General features: G+C 46.6%; 1 protein-coding gene across 5 annotated transcripts in view; it reads left to right on the forward strand.

Moving 5' to 3' along the window:
• LOC309652864 (protein WWC3-like) overlaps nucleotides 1-25,765 on the forward strand; it is a 129,993-nt gene that overhangs the window by 34,557 nt on the left and 69,671 nt on the right. For 3 of the 5 annotated variants that reach the window (XM_082446947.1, XM_082446946.1, XM_082446948.1), the window contains exons 2-5: nucleotides 8,752-8,861; nucleotides 12,510-12,713; nucleotides 23,415-23,491; nucleotides 24,643-24,722. In XM_082446947.1, the coding sequence (XP_082303073.1) occupies nucleotides 8,752-8,861; nucleotides 12,510-12,713; nucleotides 23,415-23,491; nucleotides 24,643-24,722 (471 nt within the window). Of the gene's footprint in view, nucleotides 1-7,420; nucleotides 7,583-8,751; nucleotides 8,862-12,509; nucleotides 12,714-23,414; nucleotides 23,492-24,642; nucleotides 24,723-25,765 lie in introns of those variants that run through there. The other 2 variants (XM_082446950.1, XM_082446949.1) reach the window with 2 other exon arrangements.

Raw genomic sequence — 25,765 nt, forward strand, 5'->3', positions numbered from 1 at the left:
AGGCTCAGTAGTTGTGGTGCACGGGCTTAGTTGCTCCGCGGCATGTGGGATCTTCCCGGACCAGGGCTCGAACCCGTGTCCCCTGGATTGGCAGGCGGATTCTCAACCACTGCGCCACCAGGGAAGCCCTAGAAATTTTTTAGTTAAGTATGTGGTCCTCATTGCAAATATTTCTATTGGACAGCACTGCCCTAGAGAATTCTTTTTACTAACTGGGCTGAAGTTTGTTCTTATTTTAGTCTAAGTTGTATCATTAGAGCCTATATTTGAGGTGAACAAAGTGTGTTCACTAAAAAAAAAAAAAAAAAAGTGTGTTCACTTATCTCAGGATTGTGCACTTGATGGGCTTGATGAAAAATTCTTTTTCTGTCATTTTCAAGGTGGAAGACCGTCCTGGATGAGGTGCTCAGGCAGGTGACTGCGATCGGGTGCCCCTCTGGCTGTGGTTTCCTTTGGGTGGTAGACTTGCATCTTGGCCTGTGGGCAGCTTGCTCAGCCCTGCATTCTAGCATCTCAATCCCAGGCTTTTAAACTGTGTTCCACTCGTGCAGTATTATACTACTACATCAGAATAACACTGACATTCCCCCAGTTTTTAGAGGAAAAAATAGCATGGAAGGAAAATGCATGTTTATGGAGTATGTAGTAAGTCCCCAAAACCTTGATATTGGTTACAGCCTTTCAGCCCCACCACCCCATAGTAAAGATGAGAAAACTGAGGCACAGCCAGACAGTCATTTGCCCAGGCTCCTCCTCACTAGTAAGTGCTTAAAGTATAGTTGCCTCAGTTGCAAGTTTTTCCTCCCATGACGTTTTTACAAGTTGTTGCAGTATCTGTCCATTGTCAGCATGATTCAACAAAACATACACTGTAGGACTTCACACTTATTCAGTCACCAGCTCGTGGTCTTTGTCAGGTGTTGTGACTTCGGTTCACCAGTGTCTGAACCCGTGTGAGACCCGGTAGGATCGCTGGTGAGGTGGAGCCCCCAGGAAGTTTGCTGGTCATCCGAAATACCTCCTAGATTGGTTTACCTTTGGACACTTTATTCTTTGCTGGAGGAAAGAACATCTTGCCAGGATCTCGCCCCTGTCCACCCTGGTCTCTCCCTTCCTGGTGGAAAGGCCCACACTCAGGAAACCATAGTGTAGATGAAAGGTGGGCTTGGTCGGTAGAGGATCAGAACAGAGGATGTGGGAGGTCTTCAGGGACATTTCATCACGCTCTGTGAACCACCTTTCTCCCTTGCTAGGAGGTATCTGCCTAAGGAGAGCTGTTCGAGGGAGGGATGATCCCGTAGCACCTTGGCCTCCTGAGCCCTGTTTTTCTTACAATTTAGGCTTTGAAAGCTCAGTCAAATTCTAGTCTGCCCTCTTCCAGTTGTTCCTTGACTACTAGTTGGCTCCGTTGTGGTTTTTATATGGTATAAGTTTCTGAAATTGGCCTGATTAGTTTATCAAACAGTTTAATGAAGGCCTGTTGTATGTGAGGGCTCTGGCTCTCTAAAAAGATGAATTAGAGAAACAGCATCCTTTTTCTCAAGGAACTCACAGACCAATAGGGGAGGCAGCCATATCAAATAATGATTACAGAGTGATAAATGCTGTCACTTATTACAAAGTGATAAGTGCGCGGACTTCTCATTGTGGTGGCTTCTCTTGTTGCGGAGCTTGGGCTCTAGGCGCACGGGCTTCAGTAGTTGTGGCTCGTGGGCTCTAGAGCGCAGGCTCAGTAGTTACGGCGCATGGGCTTAGTTGCTCTGCGGCATGTGGGATCTTCCCGGACCAGGGCTCGAACCCGTGTCCCCTGCATTGGCAGGCGGATTCTTAACCACTGCATCACCAGGGAAGCCCCCAGACTGATAATATGTAATTAAAAAAAAAAAATTCCTAAGAAGACAGTCTTTTCACATGGAAACCACAAATGTAATTCAAGAACAACTCTAAGACTCAACACTAAAATCGGTCACTCATGCTACAGTAATACACTGAAATGTCAATGGCAATGTTTAGACTGAGTTCTAGGTGTGATTACTCTTTACCCTAAATTCTAGAATTGAGACTAGATGACAATTGCCAAATCAAGTATATGCGTGTTCTATAAATAATAAATGTGATTATTTGAGTGACTTTTCAGGACTAATGTGGCAGGCTTGTGGTGTATTCGTTGCTGTTTTAACCTTGCTGTTTTTGTGTAATTTCAGGGAGTTCAGGGACCCACTCACTGCTAAGTGAGAACCCAGCTCTTGGGTGTCAGTGTTACACCAGTGAAGTTGGAGAAGCACTAGTGCAGCAAACAGGGTCTAATTCACCACGTAAATAACCACAAACAGCCTGGGGTCCGTGTTCTGGCGGGCTCTGAAACTCGCTGTGAACCAGGTGTGTCAGAAAAGGTGAGGGAGTCATCATAATTTCTTGAGGATTAGTTTGGAATGAAATTGAGATGAATAGTATCCTCTCTGAATTGCATATTAAAAATAAGCGTGAGTGGGAAATATAGAGATTATCTTGTTCCAGGAGACTGGAAAGTATAGTACAGGCACCATAGGATTACCCTGGCCTCCTTTTGATAAAGAAAATGTGTTCAGAACCAGTGTTTACACGTAGACACAGAGAACAGAGTACTGGTTACCAGAGGGGGAGGGTGTGGGGGGAAGGGCTAAATGAAAGGATGTCAACTGTATGGTGATGGATGGAAACTAAATTTTTGGTGGTGAGCACGCCGTAGTGTATGCAGAAGTCGAAATACGTTGTACACAGGAAACGTAGTGTTATAAGCCAGTGTTACCTCAATTAAAAAAAAAGTCTCACCATTAGAAAGATTGTGTATCATCCAAATAAATTCATTTGCCTTCATGGATTGAATAAAAAGAATCAGTGCTCATACTTTGCTCTCTTCTCTCTGCTCTCACCTTCTGCTGCCCACGTTTACTTTTCTGCAGTTCAGGGTAGTCAGTGTCAGATATTCCAGCCCCCTGAGCGTGGCCGGGACGGAGGACATGGGTTCTGAGGCACTGGGCCACTGCCGCCGGCTCCACCCGCTCTCAGCCCTGCAGTCTCTCGGTGGCTGTCTGCTCGGCAGAGTGACGGCCTCCCCAGGTGTCCACGTCCTACTCCCTGGAACCTGTGAATATGTTACCTTCCATGGCAAAAGGGACTTTGCAGATGTGACTAAATAAAGGATCTTGCAACGGGGAGGTGATCCTGGATGATCTGGGTGGGCCCAGTGTAATCTCAAGGGTCTTTCTGAGTGGAAGAGGGAGAACCAGAGAGATGGCATCCTGAGAAAGGCTCTACCGGCCGTGGCTGGCTTTGAGGATGCAAGAAGCTGCCGCGGATGCCAGTAGTCTATCACGGACACTGGTTTTAGTTCAGTGAAATCAATCGGACTTCTGACCTCCGGAGCTGTAAGATGACAAATGTGTTGTTTCATGCCACCAAGTTTGTGGCAATTTGTCACAGCAGCATAAGGAAACTAATAGGGTCTGAAGCAAGTCTGTTGGAGGTTGAGGGGGAAGCAGGAAGGGGAGTGGATGGAACTGGTCTCCATGCTGTAACTAAAGAGGCTGCACCCAGCCAGCATGACCCCGTGAGGTTGGTCGGATCACCCCCATTTTTTTTTAAATGTTTATTTATTTATTTGGCTGCACCGGGTCTTAGTTGCGGCGTGCGGGATCTTTAGTTGTGGCATGCATGTGGGATCTAGTTCCCTGACCAGGGATCGAACCTGGGCCCCCTGCATTGGGAGCGTGGAGTCTTAGCCACTGGACCACCAGGGAAGTCCCCACCCCCATTTTAAAGATTAGGAAACTGAGGCAGGCCCAGAGAGAGAAGGAATGACTCATGCAAGGTCTCATGGAAGTAAATGGCTCTCTGGGAACTGGTACTGGCTGAGATGGCCCAGAGCCACTTCTTAAAGAGCCCCGCAGGATGCAGCAGGCAAAAGGGAACAAAAAGAAGCCCGTGTCTGTGTCCTCCAGCATTCTCTCCCTTCTTATGGACCAATTCTGGTAAGAACGGCCAGCAAACCATATTCATGTCCTCTGCTGAGGCCAAGAAGAGCCGTTTGTGAAGCGGGGAATCTACGGTGGGAAGATCTGTGCGGGGCGGTTGCGGGCAGGGAGAGCTGGCAGCTCCGGCTTGGTGTTGCTCAGATAGGAGGAGACCGGTGAGAACTGGCCGCGTGGGGGCCTTCACGTCCCACTGCAGAGCGGACTTTGCTGCGGGAGGACACTGGTGCCCGGCTTCTCAGCTCATCGCACCCTTCCCCCACAGCCTGAAAATGCCGGGGAGCTTACGCTGCACTCCCTACCTGCTTGTTCTTTGAAAGTGAAGCCCGCTCGTGCCATGCAGATTTGTCCCGAGCCCTTGAACAAATGCATTCAAGATATCCCCAGAGGGTGATGAGAAAGGCCGTCTCTCACTTCACTGGTAGGAGTGTGTGCTGATGCTAAAGCACCTTGGCAGTGTACATCAGGTGTTTGCTGTGAGCTCACGTCCGTCATTTACAAGAAAGAGCAGAAAATTGGAGCATACCTAAATAGATGACTTGAGGTGCCTGGTAAAAAAGTTATGGTTTACTGCATATGACGGAAGGTTCTAAAGTGATAGAAAGCGATGGTGACAGAGACTTAAAGGACATGAGGAAATACACAAATGAAAAAAATTAGTGTGTGAAATTGTATCTAGTATGATATCAGCTGTGGAAAATTGTAGGAAAATAAGCTAAACCATGAATCCAGGGCTTCTGGATTATAGGTGATTTTATTTCCTATGCTTTATACTTTACTGTATGAATTTTGTACGTTGACTTCACAATAAGGAGAAAAGACCTTCATATCCTTCAACCCTGTAAATTTACTTCTGAGAATCTTTCAAAGAAAATAATTGTAAATACAGATTACGAGCTATATGCACAGAGACGTTCCTTTCATCATAGTTTTTTAAATTGAGATGTAATTCACATATACCATAAAAGTCACTATTTAAAGCATGCTGTTTACTAGTTTTTAGTATAATCACAAAGTTGTGCAACCATCATCCACTATCTAATTCCAGAACATTTTTATCACCCCCTAAAGGAAGCCTAACCCCTTAGCAATCACTCCCCATTCTCTCTTTATCTCCAACCCCTGACAACCACTGATCTACCCTCTGTCTCTATGAATTTGCCTGGTCTGGACATTTCTTGTAGATGGATGCATACAGCACGTAGCCACTGTGTCTGGCTTCTGTCACCCAGCACAGTGACTTCAAGGTCCATCCATACTGTAACATGTGCCAGTACTTCATTCTTTTTTTATGGCTGAATAATATTCCATCGTATGGATAGACCATGTTTTATTTGTCCATTCATCAGTTGATGGCCCTTAGTTGTTTTCACGTTTTGGCTATGGCGAATAATGCTGCTGTGGACATTCTTTTGTGTGGACATATGTTTTCGTTTCTCTTAGGTATACACCTAGGTGTAGAGTTACTGACCCATATGGAAACTCTGTGTTTAACTATATATTTGAGAAATTGCTGAACTGTTTTCCAAAGCAGCTCTCATGAATATTTACACTAGTGGAAATTAGGAAATAGTGTAGCTATCAATAGTAAGAGAGTGCTTAGGTAAAACATATTAATCCCCTTAACGAACTGTTTGTAAAAATGCAAGTTATTTATTCTTAGACCGGGTGCTGGGGGTTCAAAGGCAGCTGAGACAGGGTAATTGTTCTCAAGGAGCTTTATCTATTCAGTTGTTCCAGGTGATGTTTACAAATAATTTATAACAAGCGGGGACAGAATACTTAGGCTATAGTGTTAGGCCATCTTGAGTAATTTTTGGAGAGATTCAAGGTATGAATTAATAAGTAAACATGTTACAAAGTTAAGTGGAAAAGGCAGGGGAGAAGATTGTGTATACTGTATGATCATGACTATGTCAGAAAAAGACGAATAAAGAGAACACATAGAAAAAAGATGGAGGAAGACACATCAAAATAGGAATAATGGTTGTTTTTGAGTGGTGGTGTGCATGCACATTTCTCTCCTGTTTAGGTGTATTTCCTAAACTTTGTGTAATAGAAACAAAAATACCCCGGGGTCTGTGTGTGGTGACCGTGGGAAGGAGTTGGTGGGAAAAATCTAGCATCAAGTTTTTGGGGAGATGAGAACTCAAGAGCCTGGACTGGCGTGCCTGTGGGTGACAGGACAGTAAATTTAGATATCCTCGATGCTCTTACTGAAAATCATGCCAAAATTTGTCTACATACAATGAAGTTACAGCTATCTGGAAGTCTGGAGGGTGTGTCATCCTGATAAATAGGTGGCTGAAGCAGAAGCGCAGCGTAGATGTTTCACGGTGTAATGGATGAAGCCAGGGAGTGGGTGTTTCTCCCTGCTGTCAGCTGCTTCCTTTGCTGCCTTCTTCCTGCCCAGGGGCCCCCTGTCCTTGCCTTCTAGTTTACCACTTCTGTCTTTTGGGAGCTGGAAAACTTCTTCATTGAGCCTGTTCGAACTGCTGTCAAGTGAGTAAATGGTCTCCAAGTGTGAGCCCTGTGGACAGAGGAGATCAACAGCAAGGACTTGATAACTTCTTGCTCGTGGTGCGAGCTGGACTCCGGGAGGCGTGACTCCTCATCTGCTTGCTTCGAAGTACTGATTCTGTGGGTGATCATGCGAAGTCCATGCTCTGCTTAGAGAAGTGGAATCAGAGACATACGGATTCCATATCAGGCCAAAGTAAAATTTACCAGAATGGTAGATGTGTCAGTTTATTTTTAGAAGAAAGAGTATGGAAGTGTTACTTTACTTACTTGCGTTGTTTATTGGATAGAAAATTGAAAACTATGAACTTGCAATAGTTTTATAACATTTGTGAGTTGTAAACTAAATGAATTGGGCTCAGCGGCGCTAGAAGGTCAGGCTTCCCACATATATATATACATATTTTTAATTAATTTATTTTATTTTTAGCTGCGTTGGGTCTTCATTGCTGCACACGGGCTTTCTCTAGTTGTGGTGAGTGGGGGTTACTCTTCACTGCGGTGCGTAGACTTCTCATTGCGGTGGCTTCTCTTGTTGTGGAGCATGGGCTCTAGGTGCGCAGGCTCAGTAGTTGTGGCTCACGGGCCTAGTTGCTCTGCGGCATGTGGGATCGTCCCGGACCAGGGCTCGAACCCGTGTCCCCTGCATTGGCAGGCACATTCCTAACCCCTGCGCCACCAGGGAAGCCCTTCCCACCTATATTTGTCTAGTAAATGAGATCATGTATGTCAAGATGCTTAGAACGTGCCTGTGCTTGGGCATCTTTCTCTAGGCTCATACGTGAATCTAGAATAGCAGAGTTGTGCTCGGGACTCAGTTTATCTTCAGGTAGCGTTTGTTGTGGCTTGGTCCCATTCAGGACTTGAGTCGCGCACAGCAACCTGCCGTTAGCTGTTTGACTTGGAACCACGCCGCCACCACAGCATTCCTGACCTGTAAAGGAACTGTGCTGCGGACGCTGGTGTTCGGGGCTGGGACCGACACTGTGCAGTAGGCTCATCTTGTGATGTCCTGGCGTTTGGAGCACATCGTACTTGAGAGGATTTGCATGGTGTGTTCTACCTTCTGTATATGTATTTCTGTTTTGATATTGACTCTGACTTCTTAAAACCATTATGTTTAAAACGAGGATGAGTTCAGTCAGTGCCGTTCTGATAGTGTTTATCAATTTCTAAAAGCTACTGGGAGAGACAGCTTTGTTGTCGAACCAGTTTGGGGAAATAACATGTTCAGAATTCATACTGGCCTTGTGGGGCTTGGCGTTGGTTGTGGTGTCTCACTTTCCTGGGGCCAGAGACTGGAACAGAGATGTGGGAAGACTGAGGTAGTGAAATTTAGGTTATCAGCTTCCCATGCATACCAGTCAGTGTGCATTTATAGAGACAACTGAATACATAGCTGCCTGGGCTCAGACGATTATAGGGGCGGCTTGTTTCATGCCACAGCTGTCTTGTCAATCAACGTGATCATGGGGTGTAGGGGCGGGGGAGGTTCTACTTAAACCCATCTGGAAAACCTTTCCTTTATCTATCTGTGTCAAGCCAAGCTTTCCTTGATCAGATTTACTTCAAGGAGAAATGTCTGTAGACAATGTGCTTTTGTTGTTTTTCTCCAGAAAACAAAGAGGATCCTTTGCAGTTTCTGATTCCTACTGTGTAAAGAATACAGGCAGTATTTAGTAGGCATCTCCTGGTATTGTCACCATGCTTGTTTGGCTTTTTGCCTTTGGTCAGTGGTTAACATTTAACTCCTTCACTTATGACCACTGGTAGATGAAACTTACAAATACATTTTAGATACATTTAAGCTGTAATGTACAGAAACTGAAAGTTGTGAGGGGGGAACATTTGTCAGGGAATGAGAACAACATAGGTGCTCTCCGGTTGTGGCAGAGCGACATTCCATTGTCATCACCTCATTAAACATACAGCTTGGAAGAAGATGCTTGTTTTACCTGTTTTGTAACTGTCAATATCTGTTTTTGCTGGTATTTAAAGTTGCACTGTGAGATAGTAATGCTTTTAACTGTGAGTGTACTGATATTGTTACTGATGATTATTTAGGCAAAGCCAGTGAGTTAGTTTTCCAACCAAATAGTTGGAGCAAAAGCAGTCAATTAGATAATAATCTTGTATTGAAACTGAATTCTAGAGTCGATTCAGCAAACTTACATGAAATTGACCTCACTTTCAAATTTGCTTTCATAATTTTATTTTGCAGGATAACAAAGCCATTGACCTTTGCCGATTGTGTTGGGGATGAACTTCCTTTAGGATGGGAAACTGTATATGATAAACAAATTGGAATTTATTACATGGACCACATAAATAGTAAGTAGAGTGCCACACTTGAGTTGTTACATATGAATGACTTTTCACATTGATCCCACGGATGCTAGGAACTCTTTTTGTAGAGTGAAACAATTGTTACTCTCCAATGCGGCATTAAACTGGGTTTTTATAAATGTCATCGGAAGTGTTCATTAGCTGAGTTCTTCAAAAAGTGAAACAGTTGTGTAGCTACCTGGCTTGTGTGTTGCTCAGGCCTGCATGGAATATGTGGAATGCAGAGTTTGAATACCTAATAGAAGGAATAAATTTCCCAGGCAGTTTCAGTAATAGAAATCTCTCTCAAAATGGGAAGGGTGTTTCTTGCAGAGTGAAGTTTACAAGTTCTTGGAACAATAAATGCCCAAGTGGTTACCTTAACTTCACTTTGTCTTATCGCTTTGATTTTAACTTTAATATACCAAACCTTTTGGAGCTTTGTGAAGGGAGAAAATGATGTAAAGACCACAGCTAAAATAATGGGTCCTTGACCATCCAGCCTTCTTGGTAGAATTGTTGGGAGCAGTGGTTCTCATCTGGGGCCGGTTTTGCCTCCCAGGGACACATGGTAGTGTCTGGGGCATTTTTCATGGTCACGCGTGGGAGAGGTGCTCCCGGCATCTGGTGGGTGGAGGCCAGGGATGCCGCTCACCCTCGTGCCGCGCCCAGGATGGCCCCCCGAAGAGGCTGAGCCACCTGGAGTGTCAGTGGTGCCGAGCTGACGCACTGCTTCACGTGCAGCATTTGGTTCCAGGCCTTCTCTGCCCCGCGCTCCTTGCTTTCTGCCGCCTCCTCAGCCTTCCTCCATCGAGGACCAGCTGGGGACCCATTTCTCTCTCAGATTCACATTTCTTCACTCCCCCCTTTTCGTTCTAGCTGCCTAGTGTTTCTGTCATTGTCATTACTGCTGGGGATACGACGTTCCCCTTGGTGTGCTTTCTGTCCTTCAGTTTGTTGAGTGCGGGGGAGGCCGGGGGCGGGGTGCCCAGCATGTGAGTGACAAAGCTCCTTCCACGCTCAGTCCCACGGCTCCTCCTGTCCCCTTAGTGTGATCGACCCGGACTGGTATCTCTAGGGCTGATTCCTGCATTGTCACTTGCCAGCCGGCCTCCGGAATTCAGCATTTGGAACCCTGAATGGCGAGGCGTCCTGGCTGGGTCCTGGGGCAGGGGAGTTTCCGATCCGTACACTCAGCCTTCACGTGACTGCGGCTCTTACCCAGGGATTGGGCGGGGGGGTGAGTGCCGCCCTGGCCCTGCTGCCCTCCCCGGCGGTTATACCAGTGGCAGGAGGGCTTGCGGGTGTGTCCACCGCCCTCCCTCTGGCCTGGCTGGCCCGCAGCCCCTGGGCTGCGTGCGGCCGGGCTGTCTGGCCTTCTGGGCCACCTTCCCCGTGCTGTGGGCCTCTCTGGGCCCGGGCGGCAGCGCTGAACGGCACAAGCATCCGCCTCACACAACCTTTTTGGAAGCCGCCTGCCTGCCGCCGAGGCCCAGGACTGACCCGTTCTGGCTCGTCTCTCGTAAACCCCGCTTGCTCCTCCCTCTGTGTCCCCTTCTTTGCCTCTGGTGTGCCTTGCTCTCCTGCTGGCTGAGTCACAGCAAGTGTCACAGAGCACCTCTGTGTGCTGTCCACTCTTGAGGCCCTGGGGACACAGGAAAGTGAGACCCAGGCTCCACCCTAAGGATTCAACATGACACGCTAGACTTGGCCATGAACCTGAAAACCGAATAATCACCACGGACTTTCTTCCGGCCACCTTGAGTATAACGGGTGACCCAGCACCGTGGGGGATGTGGCTGAAGACATCAGCTCCAGGGTCATACCACCTCCTGCCTCTGAGACCTTCAGGGAACCCAACTCTTTTTTTTTCCCCCAGGAACAAAAAAGATTATTATTGTAACAATTTGTACATGGGCCAGAGACCCCATTCCAGAAAACTTGCTCCTGAGAATCTAACTCTCGATAGCACAGCTTTAAAGCTCTCTAAAGGCACAGAACCTGAGGAGTCAAATATTAAGTTGGAACTGTGCAGATTGACGGTGAGGTGAGGGTACCAGAGGGGCCCTGCGTGGATCACCTTCAAGGTTCCCAAGACTCTCGGGTGCACTGGACAGAGTGCGAACGATGCCTGTCGGCCGGGGCGAGTTTCATGGCTGAGTCAACGTCAGAGACATCCGGGCACTTATAACAGCTGTGACTCTGCCCGCGCCCCCTCAGCCCACTGAATCTGGACTCCCGGGCTAGGTCAGGACCCCGATTTTTGTTGTCTTTGTTTCTTATTTCCCCATGGGAGCTTTTAAGGCCCAGAGAGGCTTTCTAGGAGGGGCCCTGGGGTAGCAGTGTGAAGCGGGGTAGGGGATGTTGCTGGGAGGGGGTTTAAAAAGGAAGGACTTACTTGAAACATCCTAGCAGGTGCTCTTGTGTGTATGGGGCAAAGATGACCTAAAATTTACATTTTTAACCATTTTGATGCACAGAACCATTGAGATGCACAGAATGTAAAATTCACCGTTTAAAAGTGTGCAGTTCAGTGGCATTTGGTGCATTCACAGTGTTGTCCAGCTACCACTTTTATCTAGTTCCAGAACATTTCATCACGCCAAGGTACAACCTTGTGCTTTAAAAAAGGCCACGTGTTAGAGAATCGGAGGCAGAGTTGGGAAGGTCACTTTGGTGAACGCACGGAGGATGGCTTTTGGTGGGATGAGGCAGGCAGCCTGCGTGTTTTTGGAGAGAGATCGTGAGGGTCTGATTGAACTAAGGGGAGAAGGAGAGAAGGCGTATGTCAGCCACTATTATATGCAGGGGCGGGAATTGCCAGTTCTGGATGACCCATGGAATATTCTGCGTGGGGAAAGGAGCAGGAGTTCTCTGAGGGCGAGTCCCAGGTTGGCTCAGTGGGTAGATCCAGATGAAGGCGCTTACTCCGAGGGGCAGGCGGGAGAAGCAGGCGCTCGTCAGCGTGGCTTCCTTTGGTTTGCTTTGGTTTGTGTAGTGAAAGGGCGCTGTGTGAGAGTGAGTTCTGCTTTGGACGAGTGACTCAGAATTACTTTGCGTCCGTCCAGGTGGAGGTGCCTCTAGGAGGGAGGAGGAGAGAAAGGATGGGCGCTCAGGGGAGAGGCTGGAGCCGGAGGTGGGCATGAGCCCTTACGGGAGCTGGTAGAGTGAGAGAGCCAGAGCGGAAAACGGGGGATTTCTGGGAAGTCCACGAAGAATGCAGAAGGACGCCGTCTGGCGTGGGAGGTGGGAGAAGGGGAATGAGCCAGTCATGGGGACAGCAGAGCCCACAGCAGCCCGGCTTGAAGAAGGCAGGGGAGAGGAAGGTTGGACATGTGTCTTAGTTTGACAGGGATGAGCTCCTTTGGGTTCATGTCCACCAACATTTACTTAGAGTGTGAAAAGTTGCCTGGTACCGTCTTCCCCTCCATGGAGCTATTGCCGTGTCTACAGAGCTTTCTTCTCGTCCCAAGCATGGGTGTGTAAATAGGAGGTGATCCACATTCTGGGAGGTTCGTTGTATAGACGCTTCCATAATGTACCTCCTGGTAGTTAATTAATTTTCTTATCGACGAGTCACCTAACTGCATGATTATTGGTCAACGTAAAGATTTTACTTTGAAGTCCCCTATGTTCTTACCCTTCCAATTTCAGAGCTTACCCAGATTGAGGATCCCAGAGAACAGTGGCGGCGGGAGCAGGAACGGATGCTGAAGGAGTATTTAATTGTAGCCCAGGAGGCCCTCAATGCCAAGAAAGAAATCTACCAGATTAAGCAGCAGCGTTTCGAGCTGGCCCAGGAGGAATACCAGCAGCTGCACAAGATGTGCGAGGACGACGGCCGCTCGTACACCAGCTGTGAGTTGACCGTCCCCCGCGGTTAACACGCGTGGCTTCCAAAGCCGTCTCTCTGCTAGGCTTTCTGCAGACACTGAGCTTGAGTCGGGCAAGACAGCTTCCTAAATTTTCTAATTGCAAACTGTTAGGTAGTCAGCCTTCCATGCTGGAATCCGGTGGTCATTCACTACCGCTACTTCAGCAAATGTTGATCAACTGCCCACCTTGTGCCCAGGCACTGCAACACGGGGGAGCCCAAGAAAGGAGAGGCTTCCGTGAGGGTGGGGAAAGGAGAAGATAAACAAGCACGTTTCAGGTAGTGACACAGAACAACCTCCTGACTTCTGTTTGTCAGCGTGGAAAAGGGCTTCACCCAGAGATCTCTGCCGTTATTCCTGCTTGTCTGGGGTGATCCCTGGGAAGTCCGTACGCTGGTTTTGTTGGTCCTGGATGGAAAGATTCAGGAGCCTCCACACATGTCAAGCCCCTGTCTCTTTGTAGCATACTTTCTTGGGCAAGACACTGAAGGTGGGGGAACTCAGTATAACGCGGGGAATCAGGGGAACTCAGAACTCACTGTCTGCCCTTCAAGTGAGATGGGTGCACACTGACGTCTTCCAAAGGGAACCCCTCCGAGTTTTGGAGCCTGCCAGACGTGGCCTCCTGTTTCAGGAGGACTCAGCAGATGCTCAGGAATTGAAGGAATCAGGTGCCGTCGCAGAAGCCAAAGCCTCTGGTTACTGACCCAGTCAGTCACTGCCTGAGCCGGTCCCTTCCCGACAGAGTTGTCACGCTTAACCGCCCACTGCAGGTGCTTGCGGCCATGACTGTCCCGCGTGCCGGTGAGCTTGGGGAGAGCGTATGAAGTTGGTACTGCTAGGTTTTATTGTATAAAAACCTAAGTCTGGTTGAGACATGGAGGGACTTACCTGTGACGTGACTGCCATGTTGCAGGCTATTTGGCTCTGGTGACACAGCTTTGAACGTTAAAGATGTGGTCAAAGCTTTATCCCGTTTTGCAGGTCAGAATGGAGTTGAGGCCAAGGGGTCAAACATCTTTTTCACTGCAGCATACAAGCTGTGAAGAAGAGAGCGGTGGGGGTGGGCTTTGCCCCCTGTAGCAGGAATTGAGATAGCTGTGTCTCCATGTGCCATGAGAGAATGCAGGCTCAGGTATGATGGTATGTTGTTTCCAGGCTGCTTCATCTCTTGTTCTTCAGCTATTGGTATGTACTAGGTTTTTTTCTTGTTTGTTTCTTTTTAACCGTCCATCAGAATGTGATGGGTCAGCTCAGTGCTAGTTTTTAGAAAAGTCTGGTCTCTTCCTAGTTTTCTTTACTTGTAATGTCTTTCTCTGATTTTGGTATCAGGGTAATACTGGCCTTACAGAATGAATTGGGACGTGTTCCCTTCTCCCCAGGCTTTGGAAAGTTCGTGTGGGATTGGTATTAATGCTTTCTTAACAGTTTGATAGAATTCACCAGAAGAGCCATCTGGACCTGGAGGTCTTTGTGGGAATGTTTGTAACTACAAATTCAATACCTCTAATAGATACAGGGCTAGTCAGATTTTCCTGTTTCTTCTTGAATCAGTTTTGGTATTTGTGTGCTTCAAGGAATTCGTCTCTTTCATCTAATCCAAAAATCAGTAAGCTTTTCTGTAAAGGATCAGATAGTGTTTTAGGCTCTGTAGGTCATATGATCTTAGATGCAGCTACTCAACCCTGTTGTTAGACTGCAAAAGCAGCCAGAGATGATACCTAAGTGATGTGTGTGGCTTGTTCTGAGAAAAGTATAAAAACAGTAACAAGTTGGATTTGGCCCACGGGGAATCCGCTGAACGCTGATCCAAACTGTCAAATTTATGAAGTTTTTCGTAGAATTCCTGCATGATTCTTTCAATGTCTGGACGCTGAGCTGGTGTCCTTTCTCTTATTTGTGATACTAATAATTTGTGTCTTAATCACCACAGCTCAATGTTTATCGATTGTGTGTAGCATTACAGCGAACTGGCTTTTGGTTTTCTTTTTTTTCCCCCCTATTTCTTGTCTGTTTTCTACTTTATTGGTTTGTCCTCTTTATTATTTCCTTCTTTCTACTTAGTTTGGCTTTAATTTGTTCTTCTTTTTCTACCTTCTTAAATTGAGAGCTTACACCATTGATTTCAGGCCTCTCTTTTTTCTCACATAGCCTCTAAAGGTATAAATTCTCCTCTAAGTACTACTTTAACTGCATCCCACAAATTTTGGTATTTTCATTTTCAGTCAGTTCATAATATTTTATCATTTTCTTTGTGATTTCTCTCTTGACCCATGGGTTTTTTGAAAAGTAAGTTGTTGGGGGAATTCCCTGGTGGTCCAGTGGTTAGGACTCCTCGATTTCACTGCTGAGGGCCCGGGTTCAGTCCCTGGTCGGGGAACTAAGATCCTGCAAGCCGAGTGGCATGGCCAAAAAAAAAAAGTAAGTTGTTGGAACTTTTTAAAGGTATCATGTTGTTGATTTCTAATTTAATTCCATTGTGGTCAGAGACTAGACGTATAAGATTTCGATCTTTTGATATCTATTCAGATGACTTTCATGGCTCAGCATATGGTCTCTTTTAAGTGATCTCATGGACTTGGTGCCTCGAGGTCACACTTGGCTAAAGCATTGGCTTATAACTGTTTCTGAAAGCATATAGTTAGCGATTCTAAACCTTTCCAAAAGTTACTTGGTAGAAGTAGATTGAACCATATAAAATTGTCATTTTTGTAGCTTAAAAAGGCCCAGGGCTTCCCTGGTGGCGCAGTGGTTGAGAATCTGCCTGCTAATGCAGGGAACACGGGTTCGAGCCCTGGTCTGGGAGGATCCCACATGCCGCGGAGCGGCTGGGCCCGTGAGCCACAATTACTGAGCCTGCGTGTCTGGAGCCTGTGCTCCGCAACAAGAGAGGCCGCGATAGTGAGAGGCCCGCGCACAGCGATGAAGAGTGGCCCCCACTTGCCACAACTAGTGAAAGCCCTCGCACAGAAACGAAGACCCAACATAGCCATAAATTAAAAATAAATAAATAAATAAAAATTAAAAAAAAAAAAAAGGCCCAAATATTGGCAATTTCATATGATTCAACCTAATAGAGTATTTCTTCCCAGTAGCCTGTAGGCACCTCATCTGTTCCATGGTCAGGTTTGGTTAGGTCTCCAAAGAGGCTTTCCAGTCAGTCTTTCTAAGATGGGAGAAGCACATATCAGAAAAACCTGGCAGGAAGTTTCTTGCCAGTCATTGAAAGGACAAATTTCATCAAGAGAAGGTGTGTCTTATGTACTGGTTACTGTACTGGTGCAGCCAGGACTTCAGTTGCAGTGAGTGTGGGGACTCGGGACTGGAGCGCTTGAGGATGCAAATACAGGAGGACGTAGTTGCAGCCTATCAGATTCTATGCCCAGCCCGAGGGGAGGAGTCCCATAGCAACGTGGAGCCTAGAGGGTAAGGGCATCCAGAACTTATAGTCCCCTGGAGCTGGGACTTCCCTCAGCATCAGTTTTTGTATTTCCACGGGCTTTTCACTCCATTGACATTTGGGCAAGTAGGGAATTGCACTCAATTTCATTCTTCCTGTGCTCTGTAGAATTTTATTAATGCCCCGTAAAAAAGAAACACTTGAGATGCTGTCTTTGAAGTCATGTATGAGGAAACCTTGAGTCAAGGAAGGTGATGACTCTGTGGTGTTGACCTGAGATCCTACCATGGGACTCCACTCCCCAACCCGTGAGAGGTCCCTGCATAGACGCGATCTCTGCCTCTACTCGTGCAGGTGGCATTGGAGGCTAGCTTAGGCCGTTTTCATGAAGGGCTGGAGATGCCAGTGGCTCTTGCTGGAGCCTGTCTCCTCAGGGAGAAAGACTACGAATGGAAGCTAGGAACTAATTCAAGCATTTTATCAAGTTGCTGCTATCCCTGGGGTTTTTGATCAAGCTCTTTCAATTTGCCATGTAACCTGAACTTCATTGAGGATCATTCTGTTAGATATGACTCAAATGAACTATTTCTGGCCACAGGCTGAAGTTCAAGACAGTGATCCTGGTGGCTTGTGCTCTAACAGATGTCTCCTACGGAGGTCCGGGCCCACATCAGGAGCTGCTGGTGGCAGGATCCATGGCACACCTGGGCTCCAGTTGGCCACCTGGGTCTGGCACCACCCAGATCGCTCACATTGTTAGTCATCTAAAGCAGGGCTCCTTGCTCGGGTACTGGGAACAGAGGGAGATTTGGACTTATTTCCCATTACTTCCTTCATTGACAGTGACTCCGAGTGAAGGGAGCCAGCATCGAATGGGCTAGTGTTTTCCTGCATTGTTGTGATTGCAGCATCGTGAAGCATTGTAACATGGTAATGTTATTTTCGGTGTACACACAGAAACAATATTGGGTAGGCTAAGTTACTCCTCGAAGGTTACATCCCTAGTAAACGGTAGACCTTGGATTTGAACCCAGATCTTTTTGTGTAGCTAGCCTTCAGTGCTGTGAAGTATTTCCGAGACAGGGAAGAGTCAGCTCAGAAGAACTGATCGTGGCTTTGGAACAGCCTGCCCTCCCATTGTTCAAGTTACCTGGAAATAAGGACCCATTATAAATTGACAAGTTGTCTGGCAATTTTACAACACTTGAAGGGGCACGTGGAAGGCAGAACGCCTTGTGCTTCTTGATTTTCTCGTGGCCCATGGTGGGATCACTAAACTAGTCATTTAGTTTTCAACAGATATTTCCTTAGCGCCTGGTGTTGGGGACACGATTTATCCTGAACGGCTGATTGTAGGGGAAAATGAGGCAATAATTGTAAACAGAGGAATTCACTAGAAAGTCATTTCCAATATTGGAGCAGAAGGGCGTGGGGGAGGGCAAGGGGAGGGGAAGTGCTCTCTTGCACACCTTTCACAGATTTCCCCCTGAGTTATGGAAGTCATCAGAATAAAACTCTGTTCATTGGAGAGGAAAGATTTTGTGTCAGTATTGGGCCATCTGGTGCCTGAGAATATCCAAGCCTTAACTTTTTTGTCTCTGACCAAAACAAAGTCATGCTTTGCTGGATTTGAGCACACATATCCCCATGAGACTAAGACCCCAACTCTGCTTTAGTTCTGTTCGCTTATGAGCTAGCTGCCTGGGGCCCAGTCCTGTCCAATGCTCTGTAGAACCCTGGCATGGAACTCTTCACTACAAAGGACTCAGTCTCTAAGACACACCCAGTACTTTCTCTGCACCTCCATTTTGTAGAGTTTTCTCCTACTTTCTTCACTGCAATATGTTCTTCTGTTTGCCTTCTTTTTAAACACTGAATACATTCGTTATTTCAGAAACTTTTTTTTCATTGTTCCTGAGAAACTCTGGCCTCCAGATGCGTTCAGATGAAGTATATGACCAGTTGCAGGACCTTTTAGAAGGAATTCTTGCTTGGGGTAAATTATAGTCTGAACCACAGGTCAGCAAATTTTGGCCCGCAGGCTGAATCCTGTCCACTCTGGGTGTTTTGTAAATAAACTTTTATTGGGACCTAGCGAGGTCCATTCACTTACCCATTGTCTGCAGCAGCTACGGTGGCAGAGTCGAGGAACTGAGACAGAGAGTGTATGGCCCACAAGGCCAGAAATATTTACTCTTTGGTCCTTTGCAGAAGAATCTGCACCAGTGGTTCTCAACCCTGGCTGCACTGGAGGAATCTCCCGAAGGGCTTTCGAAAACTCTTCTGTCTGGGCCCCACTGCCACCCCTGGAGATTTGGGTTTAATTGGCCTTGGCTGGGGCCAGACACTTTTTTTTTTAAAGCTCCCCAGGGGATTCCCAGAGTTGCGATCCACTGATTGTGATCCTTTCTTCCAGCAGCAGGAGTATGACTTTGTTACCCTGGCTCCTGGGAGCTCCCAGAAGCCTACAGCCAAAGTCTCTTCGGGTGCCTGGGAAAGAGTCAGCCTTATCTCCGGTGAGAAAGCGCTGACCCGCCCTGCATTCCTGGCCCGGGCTGGCTCGGGCGGTGGGGAAGCTTGACCTTATCAGTCCTCTGTCCGGCCGAATTCTTTCTGAGGCTCCAGGCCCTTCCCACAAAGACTATCTTCCCTTGTTTCCCTGGTGAAGATTTCTCATCTCCTGCCTAGCTGAGGATAAAGGCCACAGTCCATCCATTCAGCCCTTCGTTTTCCTGCACACAGGCATGTTGGAGCAGGCAGGAAAAAAATGGCTCACGTAGCATCTTCCCAGGTATTAGTTGGCAGGACTCAATCTCGAAGGTTGTCGCAGAGCACACATTTTTACCACATCTCCTCATCTGCCCTAGAGAGGGACTTCTTGGTTTGGATTTGGTGGGCTCTTGTGTTACTTCTGTAGGTTACCTCTCAGTGGGCTAGTTAGATTTTTTTGTTCCTTTGCTTCTGGTGCCTTTAAAAAAGAGGTCATGCCCTCTTTAGTTGGCCTCGGTTGTTTACAGGCATGCCTTGGTCGGCTCTGGTAATTAGTACCTGTCAGCACGGAACTGTCCAGGCTTGCTGTCCTCTGTGCCGGAGTCCTCCTGGGCTCCCTCGAGCAGCTCCGTGCGGTGCCGACGCCTGGAAGGCGCACACCTGGTCCCAAGGAGCCGTCTGCCTGCCCAGAGGATGCCTTTGGAGAAGGACTACCCTCTTTTAAAGCATGTCATCCGCCTGGGGCGATCTTGGGTTCTCACGGTCCAGAGGAGGCCTGTGTGTAAGAGGAGACGGAGACAGGGACAGACATGGACACATTTCCCCCTTTTACTAACCCATAAAATCGAAATCCAAAGTAATTACTGGGGTCTGCAGCATTTTGAGTGCTAAATAACACAGATTGAGTTCTCCTGTTGTGCACCGGGGAGCCAGAGGGCCATTTCTTCTTAAGTTGGAAAAGCTAATCTGACCCACAGGAGCCCAAGTTCTAGACAGAAGTCCCTCTTTGACTGATGGCACAGTGTAGGTCAAGTCACTACACACTGAGCCTTCATTTATAAAGTGGGGAAACATAATCGTCATCTCTCATAAAGATTTTATGAGGATAGATGAAATAAATGTGACAGTTACCCTATAATAGCAAGGTATAGTAATTTACATTGGTGAGGTCCAGTTAAGCTATGACCTTCTTATTATATCATCCAAAGCCAATGCTGTATGCCTGAGCGGCCTCCTTAAGCTGTTTAATAGCTCTGCCCACTCAAACTCTTCAAGTGAGAAGAAAGCTTCAGAGGTGAAAGTCTCGCATTTATCCTAAACCTTGAGATTGCAGACGTGTCTTAACGGAGGAAGATGTTTCTTTTTCTAAGTGTTGTGGTGTACGTGCCATTAAAAATGGGGTCCAGAGTCTTGAGCTTTTCCTTGGACTCCACAAACGGCTTCCATTAGACTTACTGGCAGACATCAGGAACTGAGAATTTGTCTTTATAAATTGAATTATATCATTAGAAGTTCTGCCAGTGTTTATCACTCTCCTTAGCATTTGAAGATAAAATGTACTCACCGTCTTAGGTACTTGAGTTGCCTTTTCCCTCATCCCGGTCCTGGAATTTTATAGCTTTAGAGACCGTGGCAAAGGTGACATGAATGGTATCAATAAGTAAAACCTTTGACCATTTAGGATGTTTTCAGCTATAAGTAGCAGAGAAGACTAACTCCCCTCGGCCTGGACAGTAAGGCTGTCGTTGTCACTAGCAGCGTCCTCCAGGGGGTGGTGGGCCTCCCCGTTGGTGGACCGGGCAGCTCAGTGATGTCGTGGTTTATCGGGGTCCCCCTCCGGGACTGGTCCAGGCTGAGTGTCCTGGGGGAGAGGCGGATGCCCAAGTGCCTCAGGGCTCTGTTAGTTACGCAGAAGAACTGGGGGCAGGGTGCCATGTATCTGTCCATCTGTACCCACTACACCTCCAGCGTGCACTTCAAGGCTCTTTGCTCATTTTCCCTATGAAACTGCACAGACAGAAAGTTTTGGCAACGATTTCAGATCATTGTTACTGATGTTTAACGTTGCAGTTAACTTCCCTGGACTTTGGTGGTGGGGTTACTTTCTACCCGGAATGGGAAAGATCCCAGGTGGTAACTGTTGGCATTGTCTTCCTCAGCTGCAAGGTGACAAGTGGCCCCACGTGGAAGGAGTCAGCAAGCCCTAGGCTTATTTGCATGTTGTCTGGGCCCCAGTGGAAGCCCCTTAAGCTCAGGCTTGGGAAACTTAAGTCCCAGGAGTTTAATGTGGAGATTTTATAAGTTATTTCAACTTCTGCCTCTTAAGGGCATTGTTTGAGGTGTTGCTTTCATTACTGGTCTTAAATGAGACCAAAGAGTCAGGCAAGATGGAGGTTCTAGGATTTGGAAATAAACATTCTTCGTCTTAGAAAGAATTCTATTTAAAAAACATTTTACTCTGTGTTTTTGAGAGATTAGAATTCTAAATATAAGAACATTTGAGATAAATTTGGCAAACAGCTCCTCCAGATATTTATTTGCAGTAGATTCTAGTAATTTGAAATTCTGACTGGGGCTTAGAATAGTAGATTTTCCATAGAACTGTATTTTTTTAAAAACAGGAGCTATCTGAACAGCTCACATTAAGTTGGGATGTGGTTCTATTTGAGGATATTAAATGCTCTTGCTGTTTAAACCACTTGATGGCTTTCTAATATAAATTTATTTATTTATTTTTGGCTGCGTTGGGTCTTCATTGCTGCACGCGGGCTTTCTCTAGTTGCAGCGAGCAGGGGCTACTCTTCGTTACGGTGCGCGGGCTTCTCATTGCGGTGGCTTCTCTTGCTGCGGAGCACGGGCTCTAGGCGCGCGGGCTTCAGTAGTTGTGGCACGTGGGCTCAGTAGTTGTGGCTCGCGGGCTCTAGAGCGCAGGCTCAGTAGTTGTGGTGAAAGGGCTTAGTTGCTCTGAAGCATGTGGGATCTTCTCGGACCAGGGCTCGAACCCGTGTCCCCTGCCTTGGCAGACGGATTCTTAACCACTGTGCCACCAGGGAAGCCCCACTTGATGGCTTTGAGCCAGCTTCTCCAATATGAAATCAGGAGATGATTGTAAACTAGTTTCTAGGTGTTGACATGTAAGTTACCTGTATGACAGCCTTTGGTACCCAGATCAAAGGAGTAAAAGAATGGATGCTGGCCCTGCTGATGGGTCTTCTGAGCAGGTGAAACTAATGAAAATGACCCGGAGGCAGATTACACCAGTGTGGGGTGACTCTCAGATGAAGAAAGAGGAGCCTCCACAACTCAGGAAGGGACGGGAACCAAGTCACTGCGGCTCCAAGGCCTAAGAGAAAGGAGACAGAAGCATCAAGAAAAAGGGATGCAGAGAGGTGGATGGGGTGATAGAAATTAGACATGGCGGAAATGGGAAGGAAATCCAAAAAAAGGGGGATATATGTATATGTATAGCTGATTCATTTTGCTGTACAGTAGAAACTAACACAACATTGTAAATCAACTATACTCCAATAAAAATTAATTTAAAAAAATAAAGAAAAAGAAAGAAAAGAAAGGGAGAAAGAAACAGCCGCGAGCTGCCCCAGTCGCTGAGACAGTGGAGAGGGCTTGGCTGACAGTGCTTAGCACACAGCTGGATGGCTGAGCGCACCTCATTCACCCCCAGGTATTAGCCGTCTGTAATCACGATGCTGCGTCTGTCAAAAGGCTTTAAATCATGTGTGCTGCACCGCTGAAGAAAGCATTTATCTATGAGATGTGATTTAGCTAAACATCCCTCAAAAACAAGCTGCTGGGCTTCCCTGGTGGCGCAGTGATTAGGAGTCTGCCTGCCAATGCAGGGGACACGGGTTTGAGCCCTGGTCCGGGAAGATCCCACATGCTGCGGAGCAGCTAAGCCCATGTACCACAACTACTGAAGCCCGCGTGCCTAGAGCCCGTGCTCCACAGCAAGAGAAGCCACCGCAATGAGAAGCCCGCGCACCGCAACGAAGAGTAGCCCCCTCTTGCCGCAACTAGAGAAAGCCCGCGTGCAGCAACGAAGACCCAACGCAGCCAAAAATAAATAAATAAAATAAATAAATTTTAAAAAACCAAAAAACAAAAAAACCAAGCTGCTTAGAATAACAGCGTGGGTGCTTTGCTTCAGCTTTCGGGGAACCAACAACGTGGAAGAATTGCTTTTCCTCAAGCCTGCCAGATACTGATACGTGACTAGAAAGTTGTCTTTTTCATTTTACAAATCTGTGGGGTTTTTTTCTTTCTTGTGTCAAAAATCGTTCATGTGGAGACTATAGATATGAAGAGAGTGAATATAAAATCTTTTGCAATGAAACCATTGAGAATAGCAGTCAACTTTTGGGTTCTTTTCTTCCAGTGACTTCCATGGGTGCGTGCATTTTAAAAGGAAGTAAAAATGGGTTCATACTGTATGTACTGTTTACATAGTTAGAATAGTTTTCTATACCATAACCGTACCCCTCCCCCCGTGTGTATATGGTTTTTAACCCTAGTAGTCTTGCAGTTGAAGTAAACAGAGTTTTGATTTACCTATAGCCATATATTTTATTATGTGGAAACACGTAGAAGGGCCTCATGCAAAAATCAAACATCAAGATTCAAGGTTGTAAAATGTTAATTCTTCAGGAGCCAGCGCCAACTTGGAAGTCTGAGACTGAGAATTAACTACTTAATATGGTGAATCAGAAGTTCGTATCTATGTGTATTTATTTACTTTAAAGGATCCATTATAAAATAAAATATTTTCCTTCTGTTTAGCCTTCTTTGGATATTCAACAAATACAAAGTACGACCCATACCAAATTAAAGCAGAAATAGCAAGTCGTCGGGATAGGGTGAGTAAAACGAATATTTTCACAACTAGAAGCCCCGTATGTGTTTTTATGTAACATCACTTATCATGGTTCATTTTATGGTGGCCAGTGTGTATAACACCCATATTTTAGTAAGATTTTCCATTTCATGAATTATTACCACATTTGGTTTTACTTTCCACTTTTTTTTTTCCGATAGGAAGGGAAAAGTTTCATTTTAAAGCCTCAGCCCATCTAACAAAAAATCACCTGTATCCCTCAGTGTGTTTCATGGGGCTAGATTCACCCCCCGTTTGGATAGATTTGGTGACATCAGGGCCCGACCTCAGAGGGCTGCTTCCCTGTATTAGTGGGCTGCCAGCCCTGTCCCTCAGCAGCTTTAGCATCTGCTGTTCTTCCCTGGTGGCTGTATTCCCAGAGAAATCTTGCCTACGATGGCGTTTGACCAGAAGGTGCCGGTGCTCCTTGCCAGTGGTGCCGGGTTCTTTGTGTGCCACCATGTTCCATCCCTTCAGCCCCTTGTCTTGGGTGTCTGGGAGGGGGGACGGGAGACATCTTAGAGGCCAAGCCTCCCGTCCTGGTGTCTCAGTCCCTAAACCAGGGTGTCTCTTTTAGTGCCGTGGTTCTCACATTCTAGTACACCAACGAAAAACACCTGGGGCATCAGTTCAAAGTGTGAGCTCCAGACACCCCCCGCCTCGCCCCCACCAAGTTTTAACAAGGCCTGGAGTGGGTCCTAGCACCTGTTTAAATAAGCACTGCAGACGACTGACTTCCAGGTAGTGGGAAGCCATGCTTTGAGCAACAGGGTTTCCTAGGTGGGATCTGTGGGTAGTAAGCAGAAGAGAGGATGAAAAAAGTATGACAAAGTTTGCTCATTGCAATGTGTAAATCAATACCTTGAAAAAGAAAATCATTGCTGGTTCCAGGGCTCCACGTGTTAGAAAGCTGTTCGTGACCCGGACCTTGTGGGTCTAAGCGAGCCGGCCCCTCTGCCAGGGCTGTTTGATATGCCAGGGCTGTTTGATATGCCAGGGATGGAAGGCCATGGAGAGAATGGGTGACCCCGTGAATTGCAAGGTAGTCAGAAACTTAGATGACAATGCTAACAACTGTAGAAATCAGTTTTCACAGCTTCTTTATGTGGAAAAAAAAATGTAATTTGTCTTTAGCTTTCCAGATTAAAGCGAGAGCTGACCCAGATGAAGCAAGAACTGCAGTACAAAGAAAAGGGGGTGGAGACCCTGCAAGAGTGAGTGGCCTGCAGTGACAGAGGGAGAGTTTCCCTGCGATTTCCTGTTTGGTGCCGGGACATGTGTCCTAAAGCTTCTTGGGTGTTCACTTTTATGCTTTTATTTATGCTTATTATTTGCCAATCCTAAGGATCAGATCTCTCTTTTCCCTGAAGATACTTTGTTCTTGTTTCCTTGGGAAATAAGACCTTTATTTTATATTTACGCACATCCTTGACAGCTGTGCTGTCTGAAACACACATGGCTATTTACATTTGAATTCCTGTTTTGTTAGTTTTAGTCTCTTAAATTTTTTAATTCTAAAATTTAAATTAATTGAAGTTAAATAAAATTAAAATTTTAGTCCCCAGTCTCAGTAGCCACATCTGAAATGCTCAGTAGTCACATGTGACTAGTGCAGGTTTTCTCCACCTCAGTGCTCGTGACATTTTGGACCAGATAACTGTTTGTGGTGGAGCTGTCCTGTGCACCAGAGGTTGTTTAGCAGCACCCCTGGCCTTGACCCCCTAGATGCCGGTAGCACCCTCTCACCCAGTTGTGACAGCCAAAAATGTCTGCAGATATTGCCAAGTGTTTCCTGGAGGGCACGTTTGTCCCAGGGTGAGGACCACTGGGCTAGTGGCCACTGCATTGGGCAGCACAGATAACATTTCCATCCTCACAGTGCGTTCCGTTAGGCAGCCTGCTCTACGGGTCTTCCTCCTATCAAATTGACATCTTTACAGTTAGAACTTGATCCCTACTAGGAGTTTGGGGATGAAGTTCTTATCATTTGTGAGTGATATGAAGTGAGCAAATTCAATGAACAGAAGTTATTTTATAAATGGTGACATTGGTGGTCTGAAAGAATTAATTTTCCTAAGGAAGGGCATTGTATGCTTGTTGGTCCAAAGTATCTTCCCTTTTGATTCAGAGCCTGGTTTCACTTGCTGAACTTGGGCTTGTGCTTCATACCTTCTGTGTTGACTCTTCTCATGTGTCAGTGGGGACTGTCGTAGCTCGGTTGCTCTGACAAAATACTGTAGACTGAGTGACTTAAAGA

This window comes from Balaenoptera physalus (assembly GCF_965194825.1).
Source record: "Balaenoptera physalus genome assembly, chromosome: X".
In the NCBI taxonomy this organism is placed as follows: domain Eukaryota; kingdom Metazoa; phylum Chordata; class Mammalia; order Artiodactyla; family Balaenopteridae; genus Balaenoptera; species Balaenoptera physalus.